Below are 25,944 nucleotides of genomic sequence, written 5' to 3' on the forward strand. Positions count from 1 at the left end.
CCAAAATGAAGCTAGTTGCACCCTAGGATGCTAAAAGCCATTTATAGTGCTACAGAAAGAAAGACATTTTAACAAGTTATTCAAGCAGGGAAGCAAAGCAAAGGGAACCACACAGGGCTGAGCTCGGAAATTTCCCCTCAAGTCCTGGATAATATCCTTTCAAATACAGTTCTCGAGCCAGCGAGGCAAATTACGCCTGCCAAAAATATCTCTACTGTGCCATGTGTACAAAATTCAAATTGTCTCTCTGCTTTTATGGCTTCCTCTGTGGGGGAGGAGCTGGGCGCCATTCTGACAGAACTGCTTGGCACATAGGTAACAGCTACAGAGCCCCGCTACAGCTCTCCGTTGCGTTCTTATGAACAAATGTGAACAAGTAGCGACCCAAACCACAGCTTTGGAGGGGCTGGCTTCCAGCACAGTCATCCTGCCATCTGGTCTGTACAAAGTGTTCCGTGTGCAAGGGAAGTTCAAGCAAATTCCAGCTGGAGGGTTGTTTGCTGCCTAATTACGGAGCGTTTCCAAGGATAGGCCCGGTCTTCCTCTTTCTCGTTTTGCCTGCTTCTGTTTGGGGCCAAGACTGACAAGGAGCTCAAAACCCTGGCTTGTCCAGACGGTTGGGAAGCTCAAACAATGGCTTGAGTTCTAAACCATATATAGGACATGTCATGATTTGAAGGAGATTTTAACTGATCCGTAGCTTTTTCAAGAACCTCTAGTAAGCAGAGATTTCATCTTGGTTTTCCCTGAGTCAAGTCCAGGGCTCTTTCTGCTGCAGGACATTCAAGGGTTATTCTTAGCTTGCAAAAAGCAAGCAGTGTGTTGATCGTTTCTCTTCTGAAAAGGAAGCCCGTGGGGAGTGGTGGCTAGCATGGAGGACTAGGATCTGGGAGACCCAGGGTTGAATCCCCACTGCCTTGGAGACTACGGGTGACCTTGGGCCAGGCATTCTCTCTCAGCCTAAACAACCTCCCAGGACTGTTGTAAGAATGAAACGGATGTGGGGTCAACAATGTTTGTAAGATGTTTTGGTTTTTCATTGAGAATAAAAGGAGGGTAAAGGTAAAGGTATCCCCTGTGCAAGCACTGGGTCATGTCTGACCCTTGGGGTGACACCCTCCAGCGTTTTCATGGCAATACGGGGTGGTTTGCCAGTGCTTTCCCCAGTCATTACCGTTTACCCCCCAGCAAGCTGGGTACTCATTTTACCGACCTCAGAAGGATGGAAGGCTGAGTCAACCTTGAGCTGGCTGCTGGGATCGAACTCCCAGCCTCATGGGCAGAGCTTTAGACAGCATGTCGCTGCCTTACCACTCTGCGCCACAAGAGGCTCTTGCAAAAGAAAAAGAAAAGGAGGTTATAAATACCTAAATAAACTTTGGGTATAGCATGATTGTAATAAATGAATCCATGGTGCCTGGCTCTAATGCATTGCTTTTGGTTTTCATTCCAGTCGGGGGCCTCATGGACGGAACAGCGGGTCCTTGTCCTACAAGACTGGCTCTAGTCCTCCAGCGTCCCGTGAGAAGGACTTCTTGTCGATGCTGTGCAAAAATCAGTTGAGTCCTGTTAGCACCCATCAGCCTTATGGGGCTTCTTCGGCCAGTAGCAGCAATTCAGGTTCATTCAAGGGAAGCGATAGCCCCGTGACGAGGCAAGTGAGCCTTCTCCAATCCTTCCTTCCTGTCAAAGTCCCTCCCATCTCCAGTTGTCACCTGAAGCTTGAATTGTCATAGAGGATCGTCCTCGCCACACGTCCTTGCAGGTTCCCCAAAGGCTGCTTGTGGCTCCCTAGATTAAGGGCCGTGTTAACTTCCCATCCAAAACAGCCTCTGGTAGACCAGTGTCACGTTCAGCATTGCTTGCCATTGCCTTAACCAGCAGCTGCTGCAAAAACAATCCGGTGATTTGGTGCTTTGATCAGCATTCCTCCTGCCTTCCTCTGTGAGACCGTCTGTCCTCATGAGATATTTCTGTGAGGTCAAGAACTCTTTGCCTTCCAGGTTCCATCTGCTTAGAGCAATTCAAGCAGTTCCAGAATACAGTTTGAGGACTTCAGCCAGAAGTAGCATTGGTCCATTTCTCGGACCTTAGGATGATGCCGTACTACATCCTAGCAACCTTGAATATCAGTACAAAGCAATCTCACTAGCCAGCTTGATGGTGCGCACAAAGTTGTTAGCTGGTCAGGGGAGAAAGTCCCACACCAGAGGTTCAGTTGAAAAGAAATGCTGTAACCTAAATAAAAGGTTGCTCTATGCTTTCAGTGGCTAGCTGGGGTGCAGTTGCTGAACTGGAAGGGGGAAGCACAGCCTCCATTCCTGCATGGCACTGATGGGAAGAGGGCCAATCATACATGGCACCATCATGCTCGCTGCGGCCAAAAGAAAGCCAGCAAAATCCAGGGGTCGTGAAAGTGTTTATTGGTAAAAAAGGGTAAAAGTAAAAGTATCCCCTGTGCAAGCACTGGGTCATGTCTGACCCTTGGGGTGACGCCCTCCAGCGTTTTCATGGCAATACGGGGTGGTTTGCCAGTGCCTTCCCCAGTCATTACCATTTACCCCCAAGCAAGCTGGGTACTCATTTTACTGACCTCGGAAGGATGGAAGGCTGAGTCAACCTTGAGCCGGCTGCTGGGATTGAACTCCCAGCCTCATGGGCAGAGCTTCAGGCAGCATGTCTGCTGCCTTACCACTCTGTGCCACAAGAGGCTCATTTGGGTTTATGGGTAGAGACTAGAGAAAAGTTTTGAGTCCAACCTGTACCTGCTTTAAGATCAACAAAGCTTCTAACTAGAATTAGGAGATTGAACTGTAGCATCCCAGCACACCTCCTCCTGAGTTTCTAACACCACCACAGGCTCTGGCTCCCTCTAATATATCAGCCTCTGTTGCGTGCAGTAGTCTAATGGTCGAAATTTAAAGATATGGCGCACCATCTGCGTCTGAAGCACAGGGAATTGGGAAGAGGTGCCTTGGGCCAACAGCATGCATCCAACCATAAATGAGGCTGGCTGATCCCACGCTATCCCTCATCAGATCAAATACTTGTGAGCAGAGTGCCGTTTCAGGTCTGCCTGGGAAAACATTCGTAAAAAGTCGCACATGCAATAACCTCTTTCTGTTGCAGACGGTCTGCCAGGTACACCTCTTGTGGCGAGAACCACGGCATTAAACCACCGAGTCCGGAACAGTACCTGACTCCCCTGCAGCAAAAGGAAGTGACAGTGAGGCATCTGAAGACGAAACTCAAAGAGTCTGAGAGCAGACTTCAAGAAAGGTAACTTTACTGGGACAGGAGTCATGAGAAGAAGGTTTTGAGAGCCCCCTTTACATGTTACATTTTTTTAATAAGCACTCCTGATTGGCTTAAACTGTGTCTGCTTTAACCAAAACAATTTTTTAAAAATCTTGTGTGCACACTGCAGAAATGTTCTGAGAATCTGGAGTGTACAGTAGTAATAATAAGGCTTTTCCGTACCGTGGAGTTGCGTTTTACCCCGATCAGCGACAGAATTCTTCTAAAGAAAAAGCTCTCTGACACGTTTATACCTAGCCATTCTTAATATAAACTTAAAACAAGTTATAAAGATTTGATTAAAACGGTAAGAAACTTTGGGAAAAAATCCACAACAGCTATGTTACTTAACTTAGATAAGAACACAAAGAAGATGGTTGGTTTTTATGCCCCACTTCTATCTCCCTTACGGAGTCTTAAAGCAGCGTACAATCGCCTTCCCTTCCTCTCCCCAAAGCAGGCCCCTTATGAGGTAGGTGGGGCCAAGAGAGCTCTGAGGGATCTGTGACTGGCCCAAAGTCACCCCATTGGCTATGTGTGGAGGAGGAGTGGGGAATCCAGTCCAGTTCTTCAGATTAGAGACTGCCACTCACCACGCAGAAATGTCTGCAGAAAACTTTATAGCCCCCGAGGAGCCCTAGCAAACAATACTGCCTGACTGTGTTTTCTCAGACTGGAACTGAGGGTGCCCTTCTCCTCCAGGAGCCGTTCCATAGGGCAGAAGTACCATAGTGGGTGACAAATGAGCAGTCCTGGGGACAGAAAGAAAACATTTACCCAAGGATTGCAACTCACATATTGTAGGCGATAAGGAGAGACTGCCCCTTGCATTAAGTTGTGATGGGCTTTCGAAAGTCATCTCCTAGAGGTAGACTTGGAAACAAATGAGCACCTCATCATGAAACTGCACTGCACAATAATAATACATCTGTGTCCTGGTGGGCATCCCATATTTGTGGTTCCATTGGTGGGTTGTTGCCATGCAGAAGATAAACTGATGAAGGTCTGAAATTCCATTTCCTGGTCCTATTTGGTGAGGGGTTTCCATCAAGTGTGAGAATGCACAGAACAGGCCGAGTCTTGGAAATGCATCCGTTTCCAAAACCACAGCGTTTTGGCATTCTAAGGGCACGTCTGCGAAAATGGCCAGATGTGCTGGCATTGAAGTCCGTTGTTCCAAAAGGAGAATCTCATGTTGTCTTTGGTTGTACAAACCTTTTCCTTCTGTGGCTACACCTTCTACGTGTAGATGAATTCCTTTCCAGGTGAGGCTTCCCCTCTGTGTCTCTTTGCCTGCTTTCCATTTGCCGCCGCTCTTTTGTTCCCCCGATAAGGACGGGATTTGTTCACGGGAGCCGATGTCTTTCCCCCTTTAGGGAGACCGAAACCAAGGCGCTGAAATCGCAGCTGGCCCGCATGCGAGAAGACTGGATCGAAGAAGAGTGCCACCGCGTGGAGGCTCAGCTGGCCTTGAAAGAAGCCAGGAAGGAGATCAAGCAGCTCAAGCAAGTCATTGAGACCATGAAGAACAGCCTGGCTGAGAAAGATAAAGGGATCCAGCAGTATTTCGTGGACATCAATATCCAGAATAAGAAACTGGAATCCTTGCTCCAGAGCATGGAAATGGCACAGAACGGCTCTTTTAGCGAGGAACGGAGTCTGGAGTATGAGTGCGAGTCGCCCGATAAGTCCTTGGCTACAAGTACAACCTGTTCCAAAATGGCGGGCAGCCTCCTCGTGGAGGACCAGTCCATGGAAGATCTGGCAGATAGCGGCGTGCTGCTTAGCGATGACGTGGCTAATGGGAACGACTTATTTGAAGAGATTGGGCTTGCTCCCACTCCTGACCTTGGGCATCCAACTGACTTTCCATCCTCTGCCTTAAACCATCTGGATCCTGGGCCAAACCTGACAAGCTCCACAGAAGATGATGACCACAGCCACCGCAGTACAGCAATGGAACAGGCCGTCCAGGCAGATGTCTTGTTGTATCGCTCCGGCTTGGAACAGCTGATTCAGAACCTGTTCAAGGCACAAGATGGCCGTCCCCTCAGCCTGTCCCCAGCTTTAAGAGAACCAGATGGCTCTTGTCCTGACAGCTTCACGGACTCGCTTGTGGACTTGACTCCGTGCGATCCAAATTCCGCCATCCTTTTGTCTCCCATGGAGCCGATGCACGGTGCCATCGACTCTCGGTGTTACGAAAACCGGGTCATGAAGGAACTGGACTTCACCGACTGTCCAGCGGAAATGTTTGGGAATGCCATGGAGCAGTCAGAGGGAAAGGTCATGAAGAGATACTGGAGCAGCAGTTTCCTTGTTGACCTCATGGCTGTCGCCACCCCCATTGTGCCAACGGCAATATGGTTGCTCAGTACTCAGAAAGGAGGAATGAGTCCAGTCTACAACATTGGAGCGCTGCTCCGTGGCTGCTGCCTGGTAGCCCTGCATTCCCTTCGCCGTGGACCCCTCAACTTCCATCCCTAGGTGTAACTTGCTTGTATGGTGTGCCAAGAGGCCAGGTTCTGATGGGCATTGCGAGGTCACGAGAAAGCTTGTCTCTGTAACGGTGGGTCTGGTGTTATTGTTGCTCCGAAAAAGGTTTGATTTGCACTATATTGAGTTGAAAACATGTTCATTGTTAGAAACTGAAGAGGAAAAAGCTGTCGGTGACAGGAAGACTTGTTTCCACAAGTGCATTTTAGAAAGCATGCTCCGCGCTTCTCATTCTGTCGTCAAGTGTACGGGTCGCTCTACCAAATGTTTTCAGGTGTGCCAGGGGGTGGGAGGGATGGGAAGAAAGGTTCATCCTTGCAATGGGCAGCTTGCATAGTCTTGGCATGTATAGTCTGTCTGTGCTTCTTGGTGCGCTTTAATGATGTAATCACCCCTGCATTCCACTGCCCCGATCCTGTGCATAAGGGGACCGTAACCAAATATGTTCAGAAAAGAATGCATTATTGTAGATTGATGGGAGTCTTGAATCTCGTTGTTTTTTTTTATAAATATGGCTGTGAATATATTTTATGAAGTATGAAGTACGTTTTAAATCTTAAATGAAGTCTTACTTGGAATGTGCTGATGTCACTCAAGTTGTGTGAAGGATATTTTAAGTGTACGATGTAATAATTTATTTTCTTGTCAAATAATCTTTTAAGGAGGGGGGGCGGGGGATACATTTATAATTACATTATAAGTAAAGCATGTTGGAAACTGGCTGGGTGTCCTTGGTTTCTTTGCTGGCCCAGGACCAGCGTAAGGTGTTTGAGTGCTCATTTCTCTGTCATCTTTATTTATTTTTATCTTTATATGCCACCGTTCCCCAAAGGCTCAAGGCAGCTCATGCAAGTTAAAATACTATATGTGTTCCACTTAATATTTCTGGTAAGGCCTTGGAGGAGGAGCTTGTCTCATGCCTTGCCACTTAGCACTTAACACCCACTCAGGGCGGCTGTCCTGCTCCTGATTGCCTCCTCCAACCGACTTGCCTGACTGTTCAGCAGCCAGCCAATCGCCTTCCCTCCCCCCTCCCCTGACCATTCTAGTTGGGGGCCTCATGGCCATCCCCTCCTCCTTCCACTTCCCTAGGGAATCAAACCCAGTTGTACAGATTAGAGTCTGCCATTCTTAACCACTACATTATGCTGGTTTACAGGAAGGAGAAGAAAAAAAATTCTTCCCTCACTCACAGCTAAGGAAACATACTCTATGCTGCTACCATTGGCCTCACCCAGAATACCATCTCTTACGCACACACACTTTATACAGGCTCATGGAGTTCCTAGTATTGGTTTCAAGATGTATACAAATCCATGATCTTGTGAAGATTTTCAGATAGTAACTAAGCCTACCACCATAATTTATTTCAACTGTATAAATATTAGGATCAGACCGGCCAAGTCAAGGCCAAACAATCCTAACATCACTTTCTTGGAAACAAGCTCCATTGACTTCACTTGAACTTCCAGACAAAGAACTGTTCATCAGTGGACGGTCTCCAATAACTTTGTTCTGCCAGCAGCAAAGATTCTTCTTGGACTTCAGCTCTGCCATTGGAAATGACCCCATATAATATAAATTTTTGCTACAGCTAAATTCTTGCAGCAGTCACTCATAGCCACGCTTCATTTTCTTACGCACAAAAGTGGGTATCTCGCAGGTTCTCAAAAATTAATAGAATGCACTGACCTGTCGACTCTATAGGCATTAAATGTAAGAATTCTATATAGTAAAAATGTTGCATTAGGTCCAGAACATCAAAAGATCCTTGGTTATGGTGAGAGGGAAAACAATAGTCTATTATGGAAATATTGCATGAGGATTGGCATTTTTGGTATCCTATCACTGTCTTCGAAGACCATAACAAATCAATCAGCAGAAGAATTAGCAGTGCAATCCTTTGCACAGTTTAAGCCCAACATGCTTAAGACTGGAATTGCTCTTTCTGTAAATCAAATGATCAACTTTGTCAATTAAAAAAGGTCAATATTATTGACAATACCTTTAGTTGCTAAATTGTAAATCACTCACATTTTGTCTCAATCTCCCGGCAACTAGTCAGTTCCCTTGAAACTAATGAAAAATTTAGTGCCAGAAGTAACTGGTGAACATCTGAAGATACCTTATGCTGATTCAGACAACTGGTCAATCTAGATGGGTATTATCTACTCAGACTGGCACCGGCTCTCCAGAGTCTCAGACTGAGGACTTTCACATCACCTACTGCCAGATCCTTTAATTGAAGATGCCAGAGGTTGAACCTGGGATCTTCTGCATGCCAAGCAGATGCTCTACCATGGAGCCATTTTGTCACAATCCAGGTTGAGGCACCGTTAGAAAGAAAATCCATTAGAGTATAGCCTTTCTTCCCTCTATTATAAATTACACTCAAGCTTTGAATTACCCCACTTTGAATTTGTTTTACAATGACCTTCAGCATATGGGTCAGGATCCTCAAGGATCTTACCTGCTGACTTACATATACATCTGCTCTATAGTTTTTCTTGCAGCCGTGTACGTCCAACAGCAGGACCTCAAGGCAAGATTTAGCTGTCGGCAGGATCCCTCCTGATTATAGCCCTTGGCCTGCTCCCCACTACAGTACACTTCCTGGAGGTCAACTTGGAGCTCCTGGCCCTGCTTCTCTTGGCCAGCTACCCATCATCCCGGCCGTGACACCAGCAAGGTCATAACTCTGCTCCCTCTTCCTATTGTATGATTGATGTCATTTATGTCATGCAATGATATTCTGTCATGTCCTTGAAGCTCAATAGGTCCCACTTTGCTGCATGACGGTTAAAGCTGAGTTCTACATCTGGAACTGTTGGAGACCACTGCATTAGCCTGACGTATCTGTCTCCTAAATGTCGTCTCCTGATAAATTCTAAACGTAATGCAAAGACTGGCCCCAAAGAGAAGCCGCTCAAGCGGCAGCTCTCAGTTTTGTTTAGAGGCCAGGATTGACAGATGAAATAGCCAGAGGGCTCCAGGTCATGTGAAAGGTGCTGGAAAAATAGACTCCGCAGTAAAGAAGTTTCTTCAGCTGCCTTTTGCTTTCACAAACAGCTGAACAATTTGGTCAGCATTCTAAATTAAGAGATGGGCACAGGACCACAACAATTCACCCCTGCTCCAGTAACTACCTCCACCCCAGGAGAGCTATCTCCAATTGATCTGACATCTCAGTATTCCATATGATACCCTATAGGACTGAGGATGTTTGAAATAGACAAACTAACTCCTTAGTAACAGGGAAAGTTCACATCAGAGCTACAAAACAAACAAGCCTGACTTGATACACTGGATGAGTCATGGGGAACAGGAGGCAGTGGTCTCACCTCAGGGCTGACATCACATTCTTGCTTTGAGCACAGGAGTTAAGTCACCTCTGACTGCCATTGAGTGACCTGCACACATGTTACGTGAAGCAGGATCTGAAATGTGAATCCTAACATCCACTCGATACCTTCCTCACATTAGATTACACCGCTTGCTTAGCTGGCAGGTGCTTGGGGTTCATTGCACAAGTCTTCCCTTGAAAGTAGGCAGGCAGTTGCTTGTCACTCATGCCCGGGAGTGCCTGTTACTTGTAGTACGGCAGGATTGGAATCTTTAGATGACTCGAGTGTTTCACGAGGCTGACAAGCAGGTTATGACAGAACGGAGTTGGGGAGGAGGAGAACTAGAGTAAAAGAATGACACTGACTCTGCTTATAGCAGTTATGACATACTGCAGTTCTGGAATACAGATACTTAAAAAGGGGCCAGATGAAACCTTCACTTAATTTCCTCCCGCTTTGGAATGCCTGTTTACAATGAGGCTAAACAAAGCAACCACCCAACGACGGCCTGTAAATTATTCCCTCTTCTCTGGATGCTGTCAGCCTCCCTAAAATACACAGAGACCCACTTAACGGGGAGCAGTAAAGACAAGGATTGCAAGAGAGCAAGCAGGCAAGCAAAGCTTTTCTTTAAAATTATTTAATTACATACCTGTCCGGTAATAAGGATCGTAAGACAATAGATCACCATCATTCAATTATTTACACCCCTTTATTCCCTTAAGCTTCAAACAGGCATTTGAAGAGTGAGTTTTATGCAGCAGTATCTTGTCTCGTATGGGGAGAATGCCAGGTTCGAGGGCTCCTCGCAGGAGGTAAGTGGTCCGTTCTGGCAGGGCTTAGTGGGATGACGCTTTTTGCGGCTTGAACTGTCCGGCTGAAGATCCTTTGTGGAAGAACTGCTCCTCCCAAGATGGCTTGCAAAGCGAAGTGAGTGGAGTCCTAAAAATACTGAGATCGATACAAAATTATGTATTTGGATTCTCCCCTTTCGCTGGTACCATGAGATCATCGAAAAAACAAAAACGGTGGGGTAGGGGGATGGGGGGAGATGAAGTGCTGTTAGGACAGCTTCACTCCAATTTTATTTTGTTCCTTCTTCATCAGCCGCTGCGCCTCTTTCTCCATTTTCTTCCTCTGCTGCTCAGCAGCTCGTTTTTCCCTTTCTACTATCTTCTGCTGCCTGCAATTCCACGAGAGAAAGAGAGAGAGAGGTTGAGCATATGTCAGCCTGTCTTTGCAAGAAATCTGTCATTTGGTGATTGGGGGGGGGGATCAACTCAAAATGATTAACTTTCTTAAAGGAGCCAGCTTGGTCTTAACTAGGTACATATGATAGAAGAGTGGGTTTTTAAAGCTCACTTTTCACTACTTGAGGGAGTCTTATAGTGGCTTATAATCATCTTCCCTTCCTCTCCCCACAACAGACACCCTGTGAGGTAGGTGGGGCTCAGAGAGAGCTCTTGAGAGAACTGTGACAGGCCTAGGGTCACTCAGTTGTCTGCAGGTGGGGGAAGAGGGGGGGAATCAATCCTGGTTCTTCAGATTAGAGGTCACTGCTCTTAACCACCACACCATGCAGGCTCCACCCACTTGGAACTAGTGCGCATCCCCACTACACAAGAGAACAAAGAATCTACACATCATGGGAGATGGGTCAGATTTTGGCCCTGAAGTTTAAAAACAATCTAATGGGATTCTTATCCTGCACTCCTCCCAGGAGCTCATTCAAACTGCAAAATAATGGGCAGACAGAAAAGAGGGATGAAAGGCCAAGGGACCAAGAAGGCCCCTGAGATTACAATGAAAAGCAAGTAACTCAATACAATGCTTGGATTTTTTTTCAATACTAAGAATAGCTACACAGAGTAAATGGCAATAATTGTAGAAATGTTACCATGGCAGAGTCAAGAGCTGGATTACACATATACAAAAGGGATTTGGGGGGGGGGGGGAAGAAAAATAGAGGAATGGGTTGACAAGGCTGCCTAAACAAAGTCATAACTCCAGTCCTCATCACAGGAAATAACACAAAGCATTTGGCCTTAAATCGGAAGAATAATTGAGAGATATCTGCAAAACTTCATTTTTAACAATCTGAGCAAAGGCACCTTTGTGGTGTACTGGGCCCTCTGCTGGCTACTAAGGTTACTGTTCTTGGACGTTCTAAACCAGTGTTTTTCAACCTTTTGATGGAGCCTCTGACATAATTTCTCAGGCTTCAAGGAGCTTGGATGCCAGCTGGCCCCACAAGTGAATACTCCTCTCACCCATCTATTCTAGGGCAGCTTCCTTTTCAGCCGTAACCACCAGCTAAGAGGCAGATGCTTATACCGTTTCCATTCTCCCTCAGTTATTCTGGGCTGTGTTCCGTTACCTTAGAACTTCTTCTGCTTGCCAGGCTGCATCTTCCTCTTCTTCCCAGGCATTTGTGTTTTCTTGCCAGGTCTCTAAGTCTCCCAATTCCGGCTGAAAAAGTTTTAAAAACAAAATAAAAATCAACACACATACATGTTTCCTAGTATAAATACCTGGCCAGCTTCAGAAAGGCACGGTGCACAGCAAGGTCACATAATCTTGTTCGTAGTCCTAGGACCTCTCTGGGTTGGATCCCAGGGGGTGCTTCTGCTTGCACAAGGTTTCTGCTAATTCCCTTTTCCCCACTGCAGAAGTGAGGCACTCCATGCTATTCTGAATGACCCCCCCCCCCAGAGCTGCAGCAGAAAGGGGGACCTGCAAAAATACAAATTTTTAACATGCCTCTCTGATGGCTATAATTGAGGAGACAACCCCTGGTTTCAAGTAATGTTAACTGGCAAGCTTTATAAAAGGGTTGGTAGGCTTACTGTAATCATAAAGACTGTATCCTCCAGCATGGTGCCCTGCATACCTGATATTAAGACTGAAAGACAAGTGTGGGGTTCTTTCGGTGTGGCTCGGCTGCCTAACAGTCTCCCTGCCTGAGCTGACAGAGGTGGCCTTAGGGCCACTGTTGAAGACACCCCTAAGCCGGTGGTCCTTGGGGACTTCAATATTCCTGCCAAGGCTATCTTATTGGTAGCAGCTCAAGATTTCACGGCCTTCGTGACAACCCTGGGACTGCCTCGGGGAATAACTGGTCCCCACACACTGTGCAGGTCACGCTCTTGATCCGGTATTCTGTTCTCAGCAGGACGAACGTGATCCGAGAGTAAAGGAATAAATGACAGTTGATTTTTCAGATCACTATTTGCAGGGGTTTAGACTTAGATAGATGGGAGTCTATTAAAACAATCCTCCCTTGAAGCCAGATGGCTCTAAATGGCTTTCTGATGGCTCTAGAGCAGGGGTAGTCAACCTGTGTTCCTCCAGATGTTCACAGACTACAATTCCCATGAGCCCCTGCCAGCAAATGCTGGCAGGGGCTCATGGGAATTGTAGCCCATGAACATCTGGAGGAACACAGGTTGACTACCCCTGCTCTAGAGGATTGGCCTGTTGATATGGCTGGCGCTCCTGTGGATGCCCTGGCTGACCTCTGGGGTAAGGAGATGACCCTGGGGTGGCCTACTCACTCTCAGGCACCCTCTCCCAGGTGTTACAGCCCTAGTTGCTCCTCGGTTTACTGAACGGCTGCAAGCGATGGAAGATGGCCAGAGCAACAGTGGAGGAAGCCTCCACTGATGGTCTCATTTTAAAGCAAACCCTCTGGCGATGAGGACAGCAAAGAAACATGGCTTTCCTGTCACCACAGTGTCTGCACACTGTAAACCGCCATAGCCGGTAGTCAGAAGACAGCTGGGATCTGGCCTGAGGAGTGCTTGGTAACCCCGCTGTGGCTGCGTAGCTCAACACTTTGCAGATAAAATCTCTCGCAGAAGCACCGCCTTGGGCTTGACATTGGCAGTGAAAGAGTCAGCTAATGCCAAGGTAGCAGCTTCCCACTTGTTTGGCCGCTTTTCAGCTGATTCAGCCTGCAGGTGCCAACAGAGTCCTGGGAGGCGTGAAGCATATTACACCTGCTTGCATGACCCTTGTGTTTACATATGCTGGGGGGAAGGGGTGCTGTGTAGGGGGTGATCGCCCCAGCCTTGAAAAAGTGCACCCACTTTTAGGAAATTTCCAACACTTATCAGCCAGCATCAAACATTCCATTCTTGAGCAAGGTGACAGAACAGGTGGTGGCCGGACAACCCCAAGCATTCCTGGATGAAGGGATTGTTTGGATCCTTGTCCAATCTGGTTTCAGCTAGGGGAGGGGACTGAAAGAGTCTTGGCCACCCTGGTGGGAGGCCTGTGTCAGGACATCAACAGAGGGAGTGCCCCTGGGGCCCAGCCTACTGCTGGACAAGCAGGCAGCAGCTATGGTCGCGGGCCTCTGACCAGCTTTGGCTGGTTAGCCAGCTGCAGCCCTTCCAGTGGTGCATTCCCTAGTTGCAGATAAGATGAGATTGCTGCAATGCAGTCTCTGTGGAATTGCCTTTGAAAAAACGTTGGGAAACATCCGTTGGGACAGACTGCTGCAGCCAGGATGCAGACTGGAGTGAGTCACAGTGACGGTATCACTCCAGTCTCAGGCCATTTATAGTAGCTCCTGATCTGTTTCTGGGCAGAATTAGGGGTGCCTGGTGTTGATCTTTAAAGCCCTGCATGTCTTGAGGCCAGCACCCTTGACGGACTGCCTTTTGAATTTAATCAGTACGGTCGACGTCCAAGGCCCAGCTATGGCCTTCTTGGCTGTGATACAAAGCTACAGAGCTCTCTCCCCGGAGAGACTCATTTGCCTTCCTTCTGTTGCCATCTTCTGCCAGTGTTTCATCTGGCCATTCCTTCTGCCTAATTGTTGTTTTTTATGTTTTAGTGTGCTTTAGCTTTGGGATTGTTTGGTTTTTAAAGCTGCATGGGGACAAGTGGGGAATCAAACCCCGGATTCCATATTAGAGTCCGTTGCTCTTAACCAGGGGTAGTCAAACTGCGGCCCTCCAGATGTCCATGGACTACAATTCCCAGGAGCGCCTGCCAGCAAATGCTGGCAGGGGCTTTTGGGAATTGTAGTCCATGGACATCTGGAGGGCCACAGTTTGACTACCCCTGCTCTTAACCAATACACCACGTTGGCTCTCTTTCTCAATCTATACAACCAATTAAGATCAGGAAAGCAATCCAACAGATGCACTGGTTTTGTTCCTCATTTGGTTAAAAACACAGGCTTCCTGGACAGGAGTGCGAAAGAGGGGCATGAGACAAATAAGAAGGGGGAAATGACAGTGTGGTTCCCACTGAAAGTAATTAACAAGAAAAGGGAATAAGTGTGCCAAGCCTGCAGCCTGTTTCCAGTCAACTATCAAAGTTGTTCTTCAAATGCCTGGAAAGGTATTTAGCTAGCTCCACCTTCCCTTGGCACGTTTAACCATTCTCTTGCATTATGCATGCACAAGTGCAGCAACATCCCAATCAACACGCTGTCGTGCTGCTTGTGGAGCGAGGCAGTGCCAAGTTCTTAGAAGCACTTCATCCTATTAACATTTTGCATGCCTGCATTGTCAGAGCAGCACTTTACATTCCAAGATTGGCAGCTGGCCCGAATCAGACAAGAGGGATATGGCCTCCCTAACAACCAAAAGAGGGAAGAAGCCACGCATTATACTCAGGACCGACAGATAACTCAGTGCCATTTAGTAATAATGAGTAAAATTGTATCTGCTCAGGAAGAAAGGATAACCCTGTTCTCTTTTTGGCGTTTCCCCTCTCTACCTGACAAACTGCAGTTCTCCACTGGGAAGGGAGAAACGACTGGAGACATACTGCAGGGGGAAACAGTTTGCTGCTGCTTTCAAAGGCTATTTACACCCTGCGGAAGTCCAATCACGGATCTCCAACATCATGCGGTCTGAGCCATAGCAATGTTTTCTCTCCCAAGAGGGAGGGGCAAAAAAACCAAACCCCAATTATGTGGGAACGAGAAGCAAACCATATGGAAACTGTACTTACAGATTGGTGAATAAAAGGTGCATCTTGTGTAGCTGCTAATCTACTAGAAAACCCTGCACTGCCATCTTGGTTCCCAAAATTTAAGGGTTCGCGCTTTTTAACAATAATCTGAAAGAAAAAATTGAAGAAGAAGAGTTGGTTCTTAGATGCCACTTTTCTCTACAAGGAATCTCAATGCAGCTTCCGTTCACCTTCCCTTTCCTCTTCCCACAATGGACACCCTGCGAGGTAGGTGACGCTGAGAGAGCCCTGATATTACTGCTCAAAGAACAGCTTTAACAGTGCTATAGCAAGCCCAAGGTCACTCAGCTGGCTGCATGTGGAGGAGTGGGGAATCAAGCCTGGCTCGCCAGATTAGAAGTTGACGCTCCTAACCACTACAACAAGCTGACTGAAGGGGAAAGAGCTCATGAATTTGGTGGTCTGCAACAGCTGATGCTTCCAATCTGCTAAGTCTGGCTACTTCTGACATAGAGTCGTATCATGTAATTATGATTTGAAACTATCATGTTTGAGACCAAGTGTCAGATATTATGGATGCTAAGAGGACTCAGGTATGTACATGCGCACTCACTCTCAACACACTGTTATAATTGGGTTAAGTAAATGTATCACGCTCTCTTGGTACCAGCTTTCCCCCAGAGAAGGCAATGGGAACTTCAGAATGTTACACACTTCTGTCTCATTCCCATATAAGCTGTGTGGTCTTCACAACCCCCTCAAACCCACCGCATGACTCAGGGTTGTCCTGCAACACAAATGGCATCTTCTCCACCTTGCAGAAGAAAATAAGTGTGATGCTCACGCTCCAACATGCGGCAATTTGGGATGTAATCACTTCTGGATGCAGTACTATTAGGTTGCACTACTGAATGAGCAGGGATACAGCACAAGTTGTTAGCTTGTACACTCAATAAATATACAAAAGCCAGTCCATGTGGCTGACACATTGACTGCAGATTAGTATGAAAGATGTAACTTCTGTTTGATAGTGCTATAATACAAAACTGAAAATTAATACACATATTGATCACCATATCATATTGAGGTGCCAAGCCAGATAACTATGTTTTTCTAAAAACTAATTAAATGGCATGACGCAAAGAGCAGGAATCAATGACCAATTCTCACAATGGAGGGAAGCAAGTGGTGGGGTCCTCCAAGGATCAATAACGGGGCTGGTGCTGTTTAATTAACTCAGGGGAATGCTTTGGCCTCTATGTCCTATTGACAGAGGAACTGGCTGTCCATGATGTGAGACAGGAAGCTGGACTAGATAAGACTATCGGTCCAGTCCAGCTGGGCTCTTCTTATGTTCTTACCCAAAAACAGCAAACTCTCCTACAGAATTTGGCACTAACCCCTCATCAAAGAACTGTAGATATTGCTGAGCTTGCAGGCAACAGAGATCCAGATAAGGAAACTTATGTAACTCTGCAGGCATCATCTCACCCCCCCCCCCCATCACTGCAGCCTACTGCTCACCCAGTCCATTTCATCTCCATTTACAGATTGCTTTCTGGCCTTCCCCAGCCACTGCTGAACCTGAATGGCCTCCCTGCACATCAACACGGAACAGAACTACATTCCAAAGTGCTGCAAACATACTTTCTGCGTTTTCCTTATTGTCGGAGTCATGTCCTTGAAGTAGTCAGGCTCCATCTCCTCCAAACCGTTTTGTTGATTGGCCACAGTGCCATTACCACCTTCAATCTTCACACTCGTAGGAGCGTCTTCATCCCACGAAGACCAATCTTCTACTTCTGGCTGAAGAGCAAACATGATCTCAGCATTCTATTCGGAAACTGACCAACTATGCAGTTAGATGCAAATGCTACATCAGGGTTAGTCAACCTGTGGTCCTCCAGATGTCCATGGACTACAATTCCCATGAGCCCCTGCCAGCACGTGCTGGCAGGGGCTCATGGGAATTGTAGTCCATGGACATCTGGCGGGCGGCAGTCTGACTACCCTTGGTCTACGTACTGATACTCATGCCATTAAAGGTGTTACCTGCTTAGGAACTGATGAATAATCCACGGTTGTTGGCAAAGTTATTTGGTCGCCACTAAGTTTCCGCCCTCTTCCAGTCCTGAGAAAGAAGCACAGGATTATTCCTAGTTCTGAAAATATAAGCACCACACGGAACTATCAGTGACAGCTAATCAAGCTACAGACATAAAAACCTGTACAGGATTGTATATACTGGAAGGTTACTTACACAACTTGCCGTCCAGTTAAAAGCTGACTTAGTGACAAATCAGGGAAACTTTGCAAATGTTTCTGAATACGTCTTGGTCTAACAGAGCTCTTAGTCATCATCATAATATATAACATGGTTCTTTCTCTTGAAGCCAAGTCAGAGACTACAACTGGTCCAAAATATGGCAGCCTGACTGCTATCAGGGGCTGGTCGGCAGGAACATAGGTTGCTCATTCTGAAACAGTTGCATTGGCTGCCAGTCTGTGTTTCTGAGTTCATTTCAAGGTGGTGGTTATGACCTTTAGCGCCCTTCACAGCCTGGGAACCACATATTTGAAGGACTGTCTTCTTTCATATATCCCTGTGCACTAATTACAGCCATCAAGAAGTCATTTTTTGGATGGTCCATGTGACATCGACCACAGCCCAGGCTTTTTCCATCATGGCCCTGACTCTGTGAAATGGAGGTGAAAGGGGCCCCCTCCCTGGAGATCTTCAGGGCTTTGACTGCATGCATCTTTTAAGGGGCAGGGAGACTTGTGGTTTGCTATTTTATTTTTTGTATTGGCCGAGGATGTTTTAGCTATTATAAGCGGCCCAGAACCAAGAAGAAAGGCAGAATTTAAATGGGTAAATAAATAAATAAGTGCCACTCCATCTTACAGAGTTGACTGTGTCCTACAACAGTATGTACTAGCGATCCCCAACCTGTGGGCCACAGACCACATGTGGTCCTTCGACTAATTGGAGGTGGGCCCCGAAGGACGCCTTCCTCCCCCCCCGGCCCTTTACAACACACTTTGGGTGTCATTGTCTCCCATCACTCCCAGATGGGACTATCTCGTTGCAGAGAAACAAGCTCAGGGTTCCCATTGATTTGTCATTGTCATGAGTTAAAATTTCCATGAAAATAAAATGTTCCTTATGTTCATTTTTGTGGCGTGTCTGTATCTTATTTTGAAGGGATGTTTAAACATTACCATAGCGACCAGAGAGCGTTAGGGCAGTGGTTGAGAGCAGAGGAGTAAACTACCCCCCCCACCGGGCCTCAGTAAGAGTGGTCCCCGGTGATAAAAAGGTTGGGGACCACTGGTATATACCACAACATTGTAGCTGTCTTTCAAGGTGTCACAAGGTTCTGTTTTTGCAGCAAAGAGTATCTGCTGCTTAAAACTCTTCACAGTATTTTAAAATATCTAACAAAAGAAACAGAAGTTTATTTCAAGGATGACAAGAATTGTTAACTCCAACAGGTAAACTAGAAGCTTCAGACATTTATGTTGACACCAGTTAAACGGAGAACACCACAATAAGCTTTTTTTTAAAGACGTAACAGAATGGTACTACATAACAAAGCTGAATTATTGTTAATCAAATAACATTTCCAGACATTTCTACAGAGCTCCAAATCTGACAAAAATCAGTTACGAGATATCAAAACTTTTTAGCATGAGCCATTTTACTCAGAAACCTGCAATCTTAAGGAGACTACTCCTTTAGATTTTCCATCTGTAATTAAAAAACAAACAAAAATCTTCAAAAGGACTGTGACAAGAGAGAGAAAAGTCCAAATGAACAACAACAACATAAAGAAAAAACTGCAAGATGTGCAGTTTACCTGCATATTAACCTCTTGAAAAAAGACAGAACTGCTGCCAGGCACGTACAAATTTTAAAAAGACGGAATTGTGTAATGGCCATGGTGGAAGTCGTTGCCTGAAAAAAATTAAAAGACACAGAAAGTTATGCTGGTTATTTTATATCTGCAGATCACTTTTACTGGCTAACAGAGCAGAAAGTTAAATGCTGATACAGACAATGCAATTCAGGTCCACAAGCATAACTGGTAGCTAATTGTGGTGTGTGCTGTTAAGTTGTTGAGAACCAGCATGGTGTAGTGGATAAGAGCAGTGACTTCTTCATTCCCCACTCCTACCTGGCATGCAGCCACCTGGGTGAACTTGAGCTGGACACAGTTCTCAGAGCTCTCTCAGCCTTACCCACCTCACAGGGAAGGGTAGGAGATTGTAACCACTTTGAGATTCTTTCCGGTAGTAAAAAGTGGGCAATAAAAAACAGCTCATCTTGTTATGGTATCCCTATGGATTAATGACTTCCAAACCATCCTATCATTAGCAGCCTTGCTCGGGTGTTGCAAACTGAAGGTCATGGCTTCCTTTACGGAGCTGATCCACTTCATGTTGGGTCTTTCTCTTTGCCTACTGCCATCAATTTCTCCTAGCACTATCACCTTTTCCAGTGAGTCCTGTCTTCTCATGATGTGAACAGTGACCAAAGAAGAAGGCAACAGTAAAGCACTTATGATCTCAAAGCTTGAAAATTCTATAAGACAACCAAAAAAGGACAGCCTAAGAAAGGTCAAAAGCAAATGAAACGTCACAAGCCCTACTTCGATAACAGTTCCCAGCAAAAGTCTACCAGCTAGAATAGTCACCCAACTTGTTTTTAGGGACACTCTGCACTCATTTCTTTCCGACAGAGAATGAAAAGGGATACACAGAGGGAGGGAGAGCACACATGTTCAGCTAGATCCTGGCAAAAGCATAAAGAATTTACAAAGAAGCAATCTAAAGTGTTAGTATTTTATATACATATACTTGGATTTCTATAACCGCCCTTCCCTAATGGCAAAGTACAAAGAAACGTTACCTTTTATGAGCTCATTAGTACAAAGAACTCCATTTGCAGAGTTGGATCCACAAACAAGGAGACTAAGTCATCCCTCTTTCCACTTGCATGAGAAGAAAAGCTGGTGGGATCCAACCCTGTACTTCCCTACTGAGGCTGGGGATACGGTCGAGTTTTTCTTAATTGTTTTTGGCAGTGCTGGATGGCAAGTTGTGTAAGTAACCTTCCTGTATATAAATTCCTGTATGGTTCTCACTGGCCAACAGCATCTCAATCTTGTCTGGACTTCATTTTATTGGTTCACAACCACTCAAATATTGACTCCAGGCACCAACTCAGACCTTTAAAGAAATTTCTCAACAGGTTCTCTTGAAGGGGCCATGGCTGAGCACATGCCACATTCAATTTCTAGCATCTACAGTTAAAATCCCATATAGAAGGGATCAGGAAGACATTTGCCTGAATCTAAATCTGCTGCCGATCATGGTGAACAGGTCTAGCCTGGAGGGATCAATAGATTCAGCGGACTGGTTCAGATGCCATGGCCAAACCATCAGTTATCATTCCTTCCTTTTTTTACATATTGCATTAGAACTTAATAAAAGCTTCCTATATTATCTGAGAACATCAAGTGAAATCTAATTAGCCATTAAAATAAAGCCTGAATAGCTACAATTACAATGTGTACCTTTCTTCTACACTGAAGTAATGAACGGTCAAAATAGCTGCAATCCCACAAGGGCCTAGTCTGCACACAATAGATAATGCACTTTCAATGTGCTTTCGCGGCTGGATTTTCCTGTGCGGAACAGGAAAATCTACTTCTAAAGTGCATTGAAAGTGCATTATCTCTTGTGTGCAGACTAGGGCAAGTTGTGTCCTATGTTTAAAAATGCAGCCTTGTCAAATCGCCAGTCAGCCTGCCCATTCTTAACAATCTTAGTCAACTGTGACACACAAGAAGTCAGAATGAAAAAAATAAACTAGCCTTTCCTGAAATACCTTCAAGACTAACAATATTTACCTGAGCAGAAACTTCCAAGACCACCCGACCCACCCCGGTTCCAGCTGACCGAACTCATGCCTGCTTGGCAGCAATCCTTGCCTGCCACAACTTATGAGCGGCCATTTGCTTGCTTGGTTTAAAAGACTCTCTTTCACTGGTGCTACACAACAGGATATGCTTTCGGTTCTAAAGTTGTCAGTACCCATTTTTACGATTTTACTCTAATTGCTTTTTGAGCAGGACAGAGATATGACAAATTTTGTCCTCTCAGCTTCGAAGAGTATTATTTTCATTGAAAGGAACAGCATTTTTGGCTCCTGACATCTGTATGCTCACTTGAAGGGAGGGGAATTACTCCTTCTGCAAACATCCAAGCCATCATGCTTATCTCTTTGGCTTTACTATGAGTTCATTAGAGTTCAGAGCAGTCAATCTAACATTCACTCTGCATGCAATTCACTTTTCTTTTTTTAAATGTCCAATACTAAACTTTTATTAGGAGATAACTTGGAAACAGGTAAGGGAGTCCTAAATTATGTGGGCTGGGGGAAAATGTATTACCGTTTGGCTTCTAACAGCACAATAACAATTCTGACTTTAAAATAGTCCTATAACTCAGTGGTCCCCAACCTTTTTATTACAGGGGACTGGTCAACACTTGACAATTTTACTGAGGCCCGGGGGGGGGGGCAGTCTTTTGCTGAGGGAAGTCACCGCTGCCGCCTGAGCCCCTGTTCCACTTGCTTTCCCACCAGGGCCCCTGACTTCCCACTGCCCGCTGTGGAGCAGTGCCATGCCGAGGGGGAGCCCCAGCCATGGCGGCCTCTGGAGAGCACCAAAGGTGAGCCGGCAGCAGTCGCAAAGGTGAGTCGAGGCAGCAGCTGGGGAGGAGGACAAGGAGGAGCTGCGGCCCGGTACTGACTGATCTACGGATCAGTACCGGTTTCCGGACCGGGGGTTGGGGACCACTGCTATAACTAATGATATATTCTGTTACCTACCTTACTCTCTTTGCAGGAGCTCTACAATGGCTATTTACTTATTGGAAATACCATGACATAGTATGGCCTTGTTTAATCCTTAGTGTGAAAAAGCATGTTCCAAAATATGCATCGATCTAATATAGTGTTGAAGCAACTCTCTAAGCTAACAAGACTACAATGCCATAAACACAAAGATGGGTAGATGGGTGAACATGAAGAGGGTGAGACAGCAACAATGCCCATTACCTATGCTGTTATCCCTTTAGGAGAGAAGGATGTGCCATGACCTTCAGTTCTTCTGTGAAGCCCAGTTCAAAACAGAAGCTTGAGTTAGAGAGCCAGTTTGGTGTGTGGACTTCTAATCTGGCAAGCCGGGTTTGATTCCGCATTCCCCCACATGCAACCAGCTGGGTGACCTTGGGCTTGCCACAGCACTGATAGAGCTGTTCTGACCAAGCAATTATATCTGGGCTCGCTAAGCCTCACCCACCTCACAGGGTGTCTGTTGTGGGGAGAGGAAAAGGAAGGCGACTGTAAGCCGCTTTGAGCCTCCTTCGGGTAGAGAAACATGACATATAAGAACCAGCTCTTCTTCCTCTTAACATTTTACCCAGCAAAAAAGGCATAAAAGTGAATGCAATATAGGAATTCTGTAGTTTGACCATCTGTCTGACTACATAAGAACTAACCTTTGCAGCAAAAAGAAATTAAAAGCAGAAAGTATTTCTCACAGCACCTGAAAACCACAAGAGTAAGAATGTCTTTTATGAGGCTATCAAGTAAGCATTAGGAAAAAAATGATCTTAACCAGCAGTTTACACCAATTACCAGAAAGCTGCAGCCAGTCCCAAAACATGCATGCTAGACATTTGAAAATATAAAGCTGGAACATCTCTCATCAAACCAGGCACCACATGGTGTCCCTCTCCCTCTCCACAGTCTGTAATGGGAAACTTTTTAGTGTAATTAATAATTTGTAAAACAACGCTTGCATCTTTTGCAAAGATATTTCTACTGAAAGCCTACTTCCCAAATCACAACTTTCCTGTCAGAATAAAAGAATAAAAACATGCATTAGAAAGCACCCCCAGTCATTAAAATTCAGTACACAATACCATCTACATAAAAAGGTAACGGTATCCCCTGTCCAAGTTCCGGGTCATGTCTGACCCTTGGGGTGACACCCTCTAGCGTTTTCATGGCAGACTCATTACGGGGTGGTTTGCCAGTGCCTTCCCCAGTTATTACCGTTTACCCCCCAGCAAGCTGGGTACTCATTTCACCGACCTCGGAAGGATGGAAGGCTGAGTCAACCTTGAGCCGGCTGCTGAGATTGAACTCCCAGCCTCATGGGCAGAAAGTTTCAGACAGCATTTCTGCTGCCTTACCACCCTGCGTCACAAGAGGCTCTGTACCATCTACATAGCAGACCACAATACCATTGGCTAGCATAAGTGAAAATAAAACAGGCTATACCCTAAAGCTTGCCTTCAGTAGGGCTAGACTGATCCCTTGCTGGGACCAACAATTCATTGTCCTGTGCTCCTCTGGCTGCTAACAGCTTAGAACAACCTACTCTTGGGCCTTCACTACTATAGTCACAGAGCAACTGACTTGCTCTATGCTGAAATACTGTTCTGTTATGAGGTAAAAATACACCTCTCAATGTTTGAACATTAGATGTAAAAATAGGCTTTCCCCAGAGTTTATAGTGATCACAGTGTCCTTGATTATCCATGTCCAAGTTTACTTTTGTGTTGTCTACATGTTGGGAGTACACTTTTATTCTGCCATTTGCTGTTTAAACTGAGTTTTAAATGTATTTCAAGCAACAAATATTGTACAACAGATGCAATACAGATTTTCTATACATATATATATTAAAAAAAACATATCAGTAAGAAAGCAAAACCCTGTTCAAGGTGCAAGTTCCCTACATGCTATGAAAGTGGTTTCTTCTCCTTGCAGACTGGGGCTCTGAACATGCTGTCCTACATTTTGAACAAGGGGTAGGCAAACATTGTTTGCCCAAGCAAGTGCCTGTGAAGATACTGGGGGGGGGGGGGGGGATTGTTGTACTTGGAAACACACCATGAGTTAGCCAAACTCTAATGGGGCAGCCAGGATTTCAGGACTGTGCAGAAATTGGAGATGATTGACATAGGCCATGCTGAGTGCCACGGGTGGACATCTGGACCTGGGTGCTAAGCAAGAAACTGGTACACCACTGTCAACACATCAGGAGATTGCCTACCCTAGGGCTGAACTGTCACAATCCAAGGAAGGCAGTATAATATTTCTGAATGAGTACTTTGGCTCAAACGTGGCTTGCTCCTATGCATTCTTAGCCCTCACACTCAACCACAATGACACATCAGACAAACAGCTGCAATCCAGCCAGCCAAATGCCACAGTAAGCCTCAAAACACCCTCAAGTCTTTGACCAAGTTGGTCCAATCGAGCAGAGGTGGCCAAACTATGGCTCTCCATATGTCCATGAATGACAATTACCAGAAGCCCCTGCCAGCACCTGGTAACTGTAGTTCGCTAACATCTGGAGAACCAGTTCGGTCACTTCTGCAACAGAGAGATCTTAAAAGAGTTACGCATAAATCTTGGCTAGGGTCCAATCTGGTTCTGATTACTTCATAAAACGGAACTTTCTCCTCCGATTTTCTTCATAGTCACAGTCTTTGAGGTGTTTGAGAATTCTTAGGTCTATGATTTGGTGGCAAAATAAAACATTTGCCAAACACAGCGCAATTCACAGGAGTATGGCTTCTTCCTTTAAATGCACTTTAAAAAAAAAGGGACCCCTGTCACCCCAATTATAAATCAGCTGAATTGCTGGCCATTGGGTTATTGTACGGAAGAACAAGAGAACATAAACAGTGCCTCTATACGCTTCACCACACACATTAACTCTAGTCAACCTGTGGTCCTCCAGAGGTCCATGGACTACAATTCCCATGAGCCCCTGCCAGCAAATGCTGGCAGGGGCTCGTGGGAATTGTAGTCCACGGACATCTGAAGGACCACAGGTTGACTACCCCTGCTCTAAACTACCTTGTGCATTTCCTCTGCCTGAAAAACCCCTCAAGGTTAAACCCCCATTACAACACACTTTTAAAGGGACCAGGCGGCAGCTGGGCTGAAAAATCCCTACCGGGAGGCGACCCTACAAATATCCCGGGCCGTGACTCTCAAAGCTCCATGGCGCTAAACCACCGTGTTTTAAAACCTCTTCCGCGTGCAGAAAACCTGGCATCGAATCCCGCTAGGTTTATGAGATCAATTTTTTGTTTAAAAGCTGCAGAAGGAAACTTGTATTAAATTTTGTAATGAACGCCCTCCCTGCAAGGTAGGCCACTGCCTGCGGTCCTTCCCGGGTGGGACCGACACGCTGAACGGCGAGCCCCGCCGGACGCTGCAGGCGGACAGCCACGAGGCTCCTCGGAAGGAGAGGCCGGGCTGGCTCTCCCGCTTCGCTCACCTCGTTCAGGACGGAGAAGAGGCGGCTGCGCGGGCCGGGCCGAGGGGGAGCCGCTTCCCTCGGCGACCGCGGGCTCCCTTCATTCAAGGGCAGAGGCCGCCTGCTCCGCTGCGCCGCTCACTCCCGCCAGGGTCGCGGCCGCCATCGCCTCCCGCGCGGGCCGCTACCGCTACCGCCACCTCGGCCTAGTCGTCGCCCGGGAGACCCGCGCGCTCGAGCCCGCCTCTTCCGGACACGCCCCCGCTCTTCCGGGCCACGCCGAGGAACGGGAAAGGCGCCCAGGCCGCAGGGAAGACGCCGGAGGGAGAGCGCCTGGCGGGGAGGCGGGGCTTCGGAGGCACGTGACGCCGCCGGCCGCTCGTCTCATTGGGCCGGGCGGGTGTCGGTCAGGGCCGCGCGACCTCCGGGCTCCGTTGGCAGGCGCGCCCAATAGAGAAGCGGCGGAGTGCAGCAGCGCCTGACAGAAGAGGCCTCTGGGCCTGCCCTCTTTGGCCAGCTGGGAA

The 25,944-nt window shown here is 46.5% G+C and overlaps 2 protein-coding genes across 5 annotated transcripts in view; one reads left to right on the forward strand and one right to left on the reverse strand.

The window, feature by feature from the left end:
* Positions 1-6,513, forward strand: part of SYBU (syntabulin) — a 52,748-nt gene extending 46,235 nt beyond the window's left edge. For 2 of the 3 annotated variants that reach the window (XM_077351641.1, XM_077351643.1), the window contains 3 exons: positions 1,454-1,654; positions 3,130-3,279; positions 4,674-6,513. In XM_077351641.1, coding sequence (XP_077207756.1) covers positions 1,454-1,654; positions 3,130-3,279; positions 4,674-5,784 — 1,462 coding nt within the window. In that variant the 3' untranslated portion in view covers positions 5,785-6,513. The remainder of the gene's footprint in view (positions 1-1,453; positions 1,655-3,129; positions 3,280-4,673) is intronic. The other variant, XM_077351642.1, reaches the window with a different exon arrangement.
* A 3,248-nt stretch (positions 6,514-9,761) lies between these two features.
* On the reverse strand, positions 9,762-25,706 carry EBAG9 (estrogen receptor binding site associated antigen 9). 2 transcript variants are annotated; one of them, XM_077351645.1, is made up of 8 exons: positions 25,442-25,706; positions 22,638-22,684; positions 18,929-19,026; positions 17,121-17,199; positions 16,716-16,874; positions 15,108-15,215; positions 11,515-11,606; positions 9,762-10,320 (listed from the first exon to the last, which is right to left on the reverse strand). In XM_077351645.1, exons 3-8 carry the CDS (start codon positions 19,009-19,011, stop codon positions 10,200-10,202), a joined length of 642 nt encoding a protein of 213 aa, XP_077207760.1. In that variant the 5' UTR covers positions 19,012-19,026; positions 22,638-22,684; positions 25,442-25,706; the 3' UTR covers positions 9,762-10,199. The 2 variants fall into 2 exon arrangements, with proteins under 2 accessions (XP_077207760.1, XP_077207759.1); XM_077351644.1 differs by lacking the exon at positions 22,638-22,684 and having other exon boundaries at positions 25,442-25,704.
* Positions 25,707-25,944: the final 238 nt, after the last annotated feature.

The sequence above is a fragment of the Paroedura picta genome, chromosome 9 (genome assembly GCF_049243985.1).
Source record: "Paroedura picta isolate Pp20150507F chromosome 9, Ppicta_v3.0, whole genome shotgun sequence".
In the NCBI taxonomy this organism is placed as follows: domain Eukaryota; kingdom Metazoa; phylum Chordata; class Lepidosauria; order Squamata; family Gekkonidae; genus Paroedura; species Paroedura picta.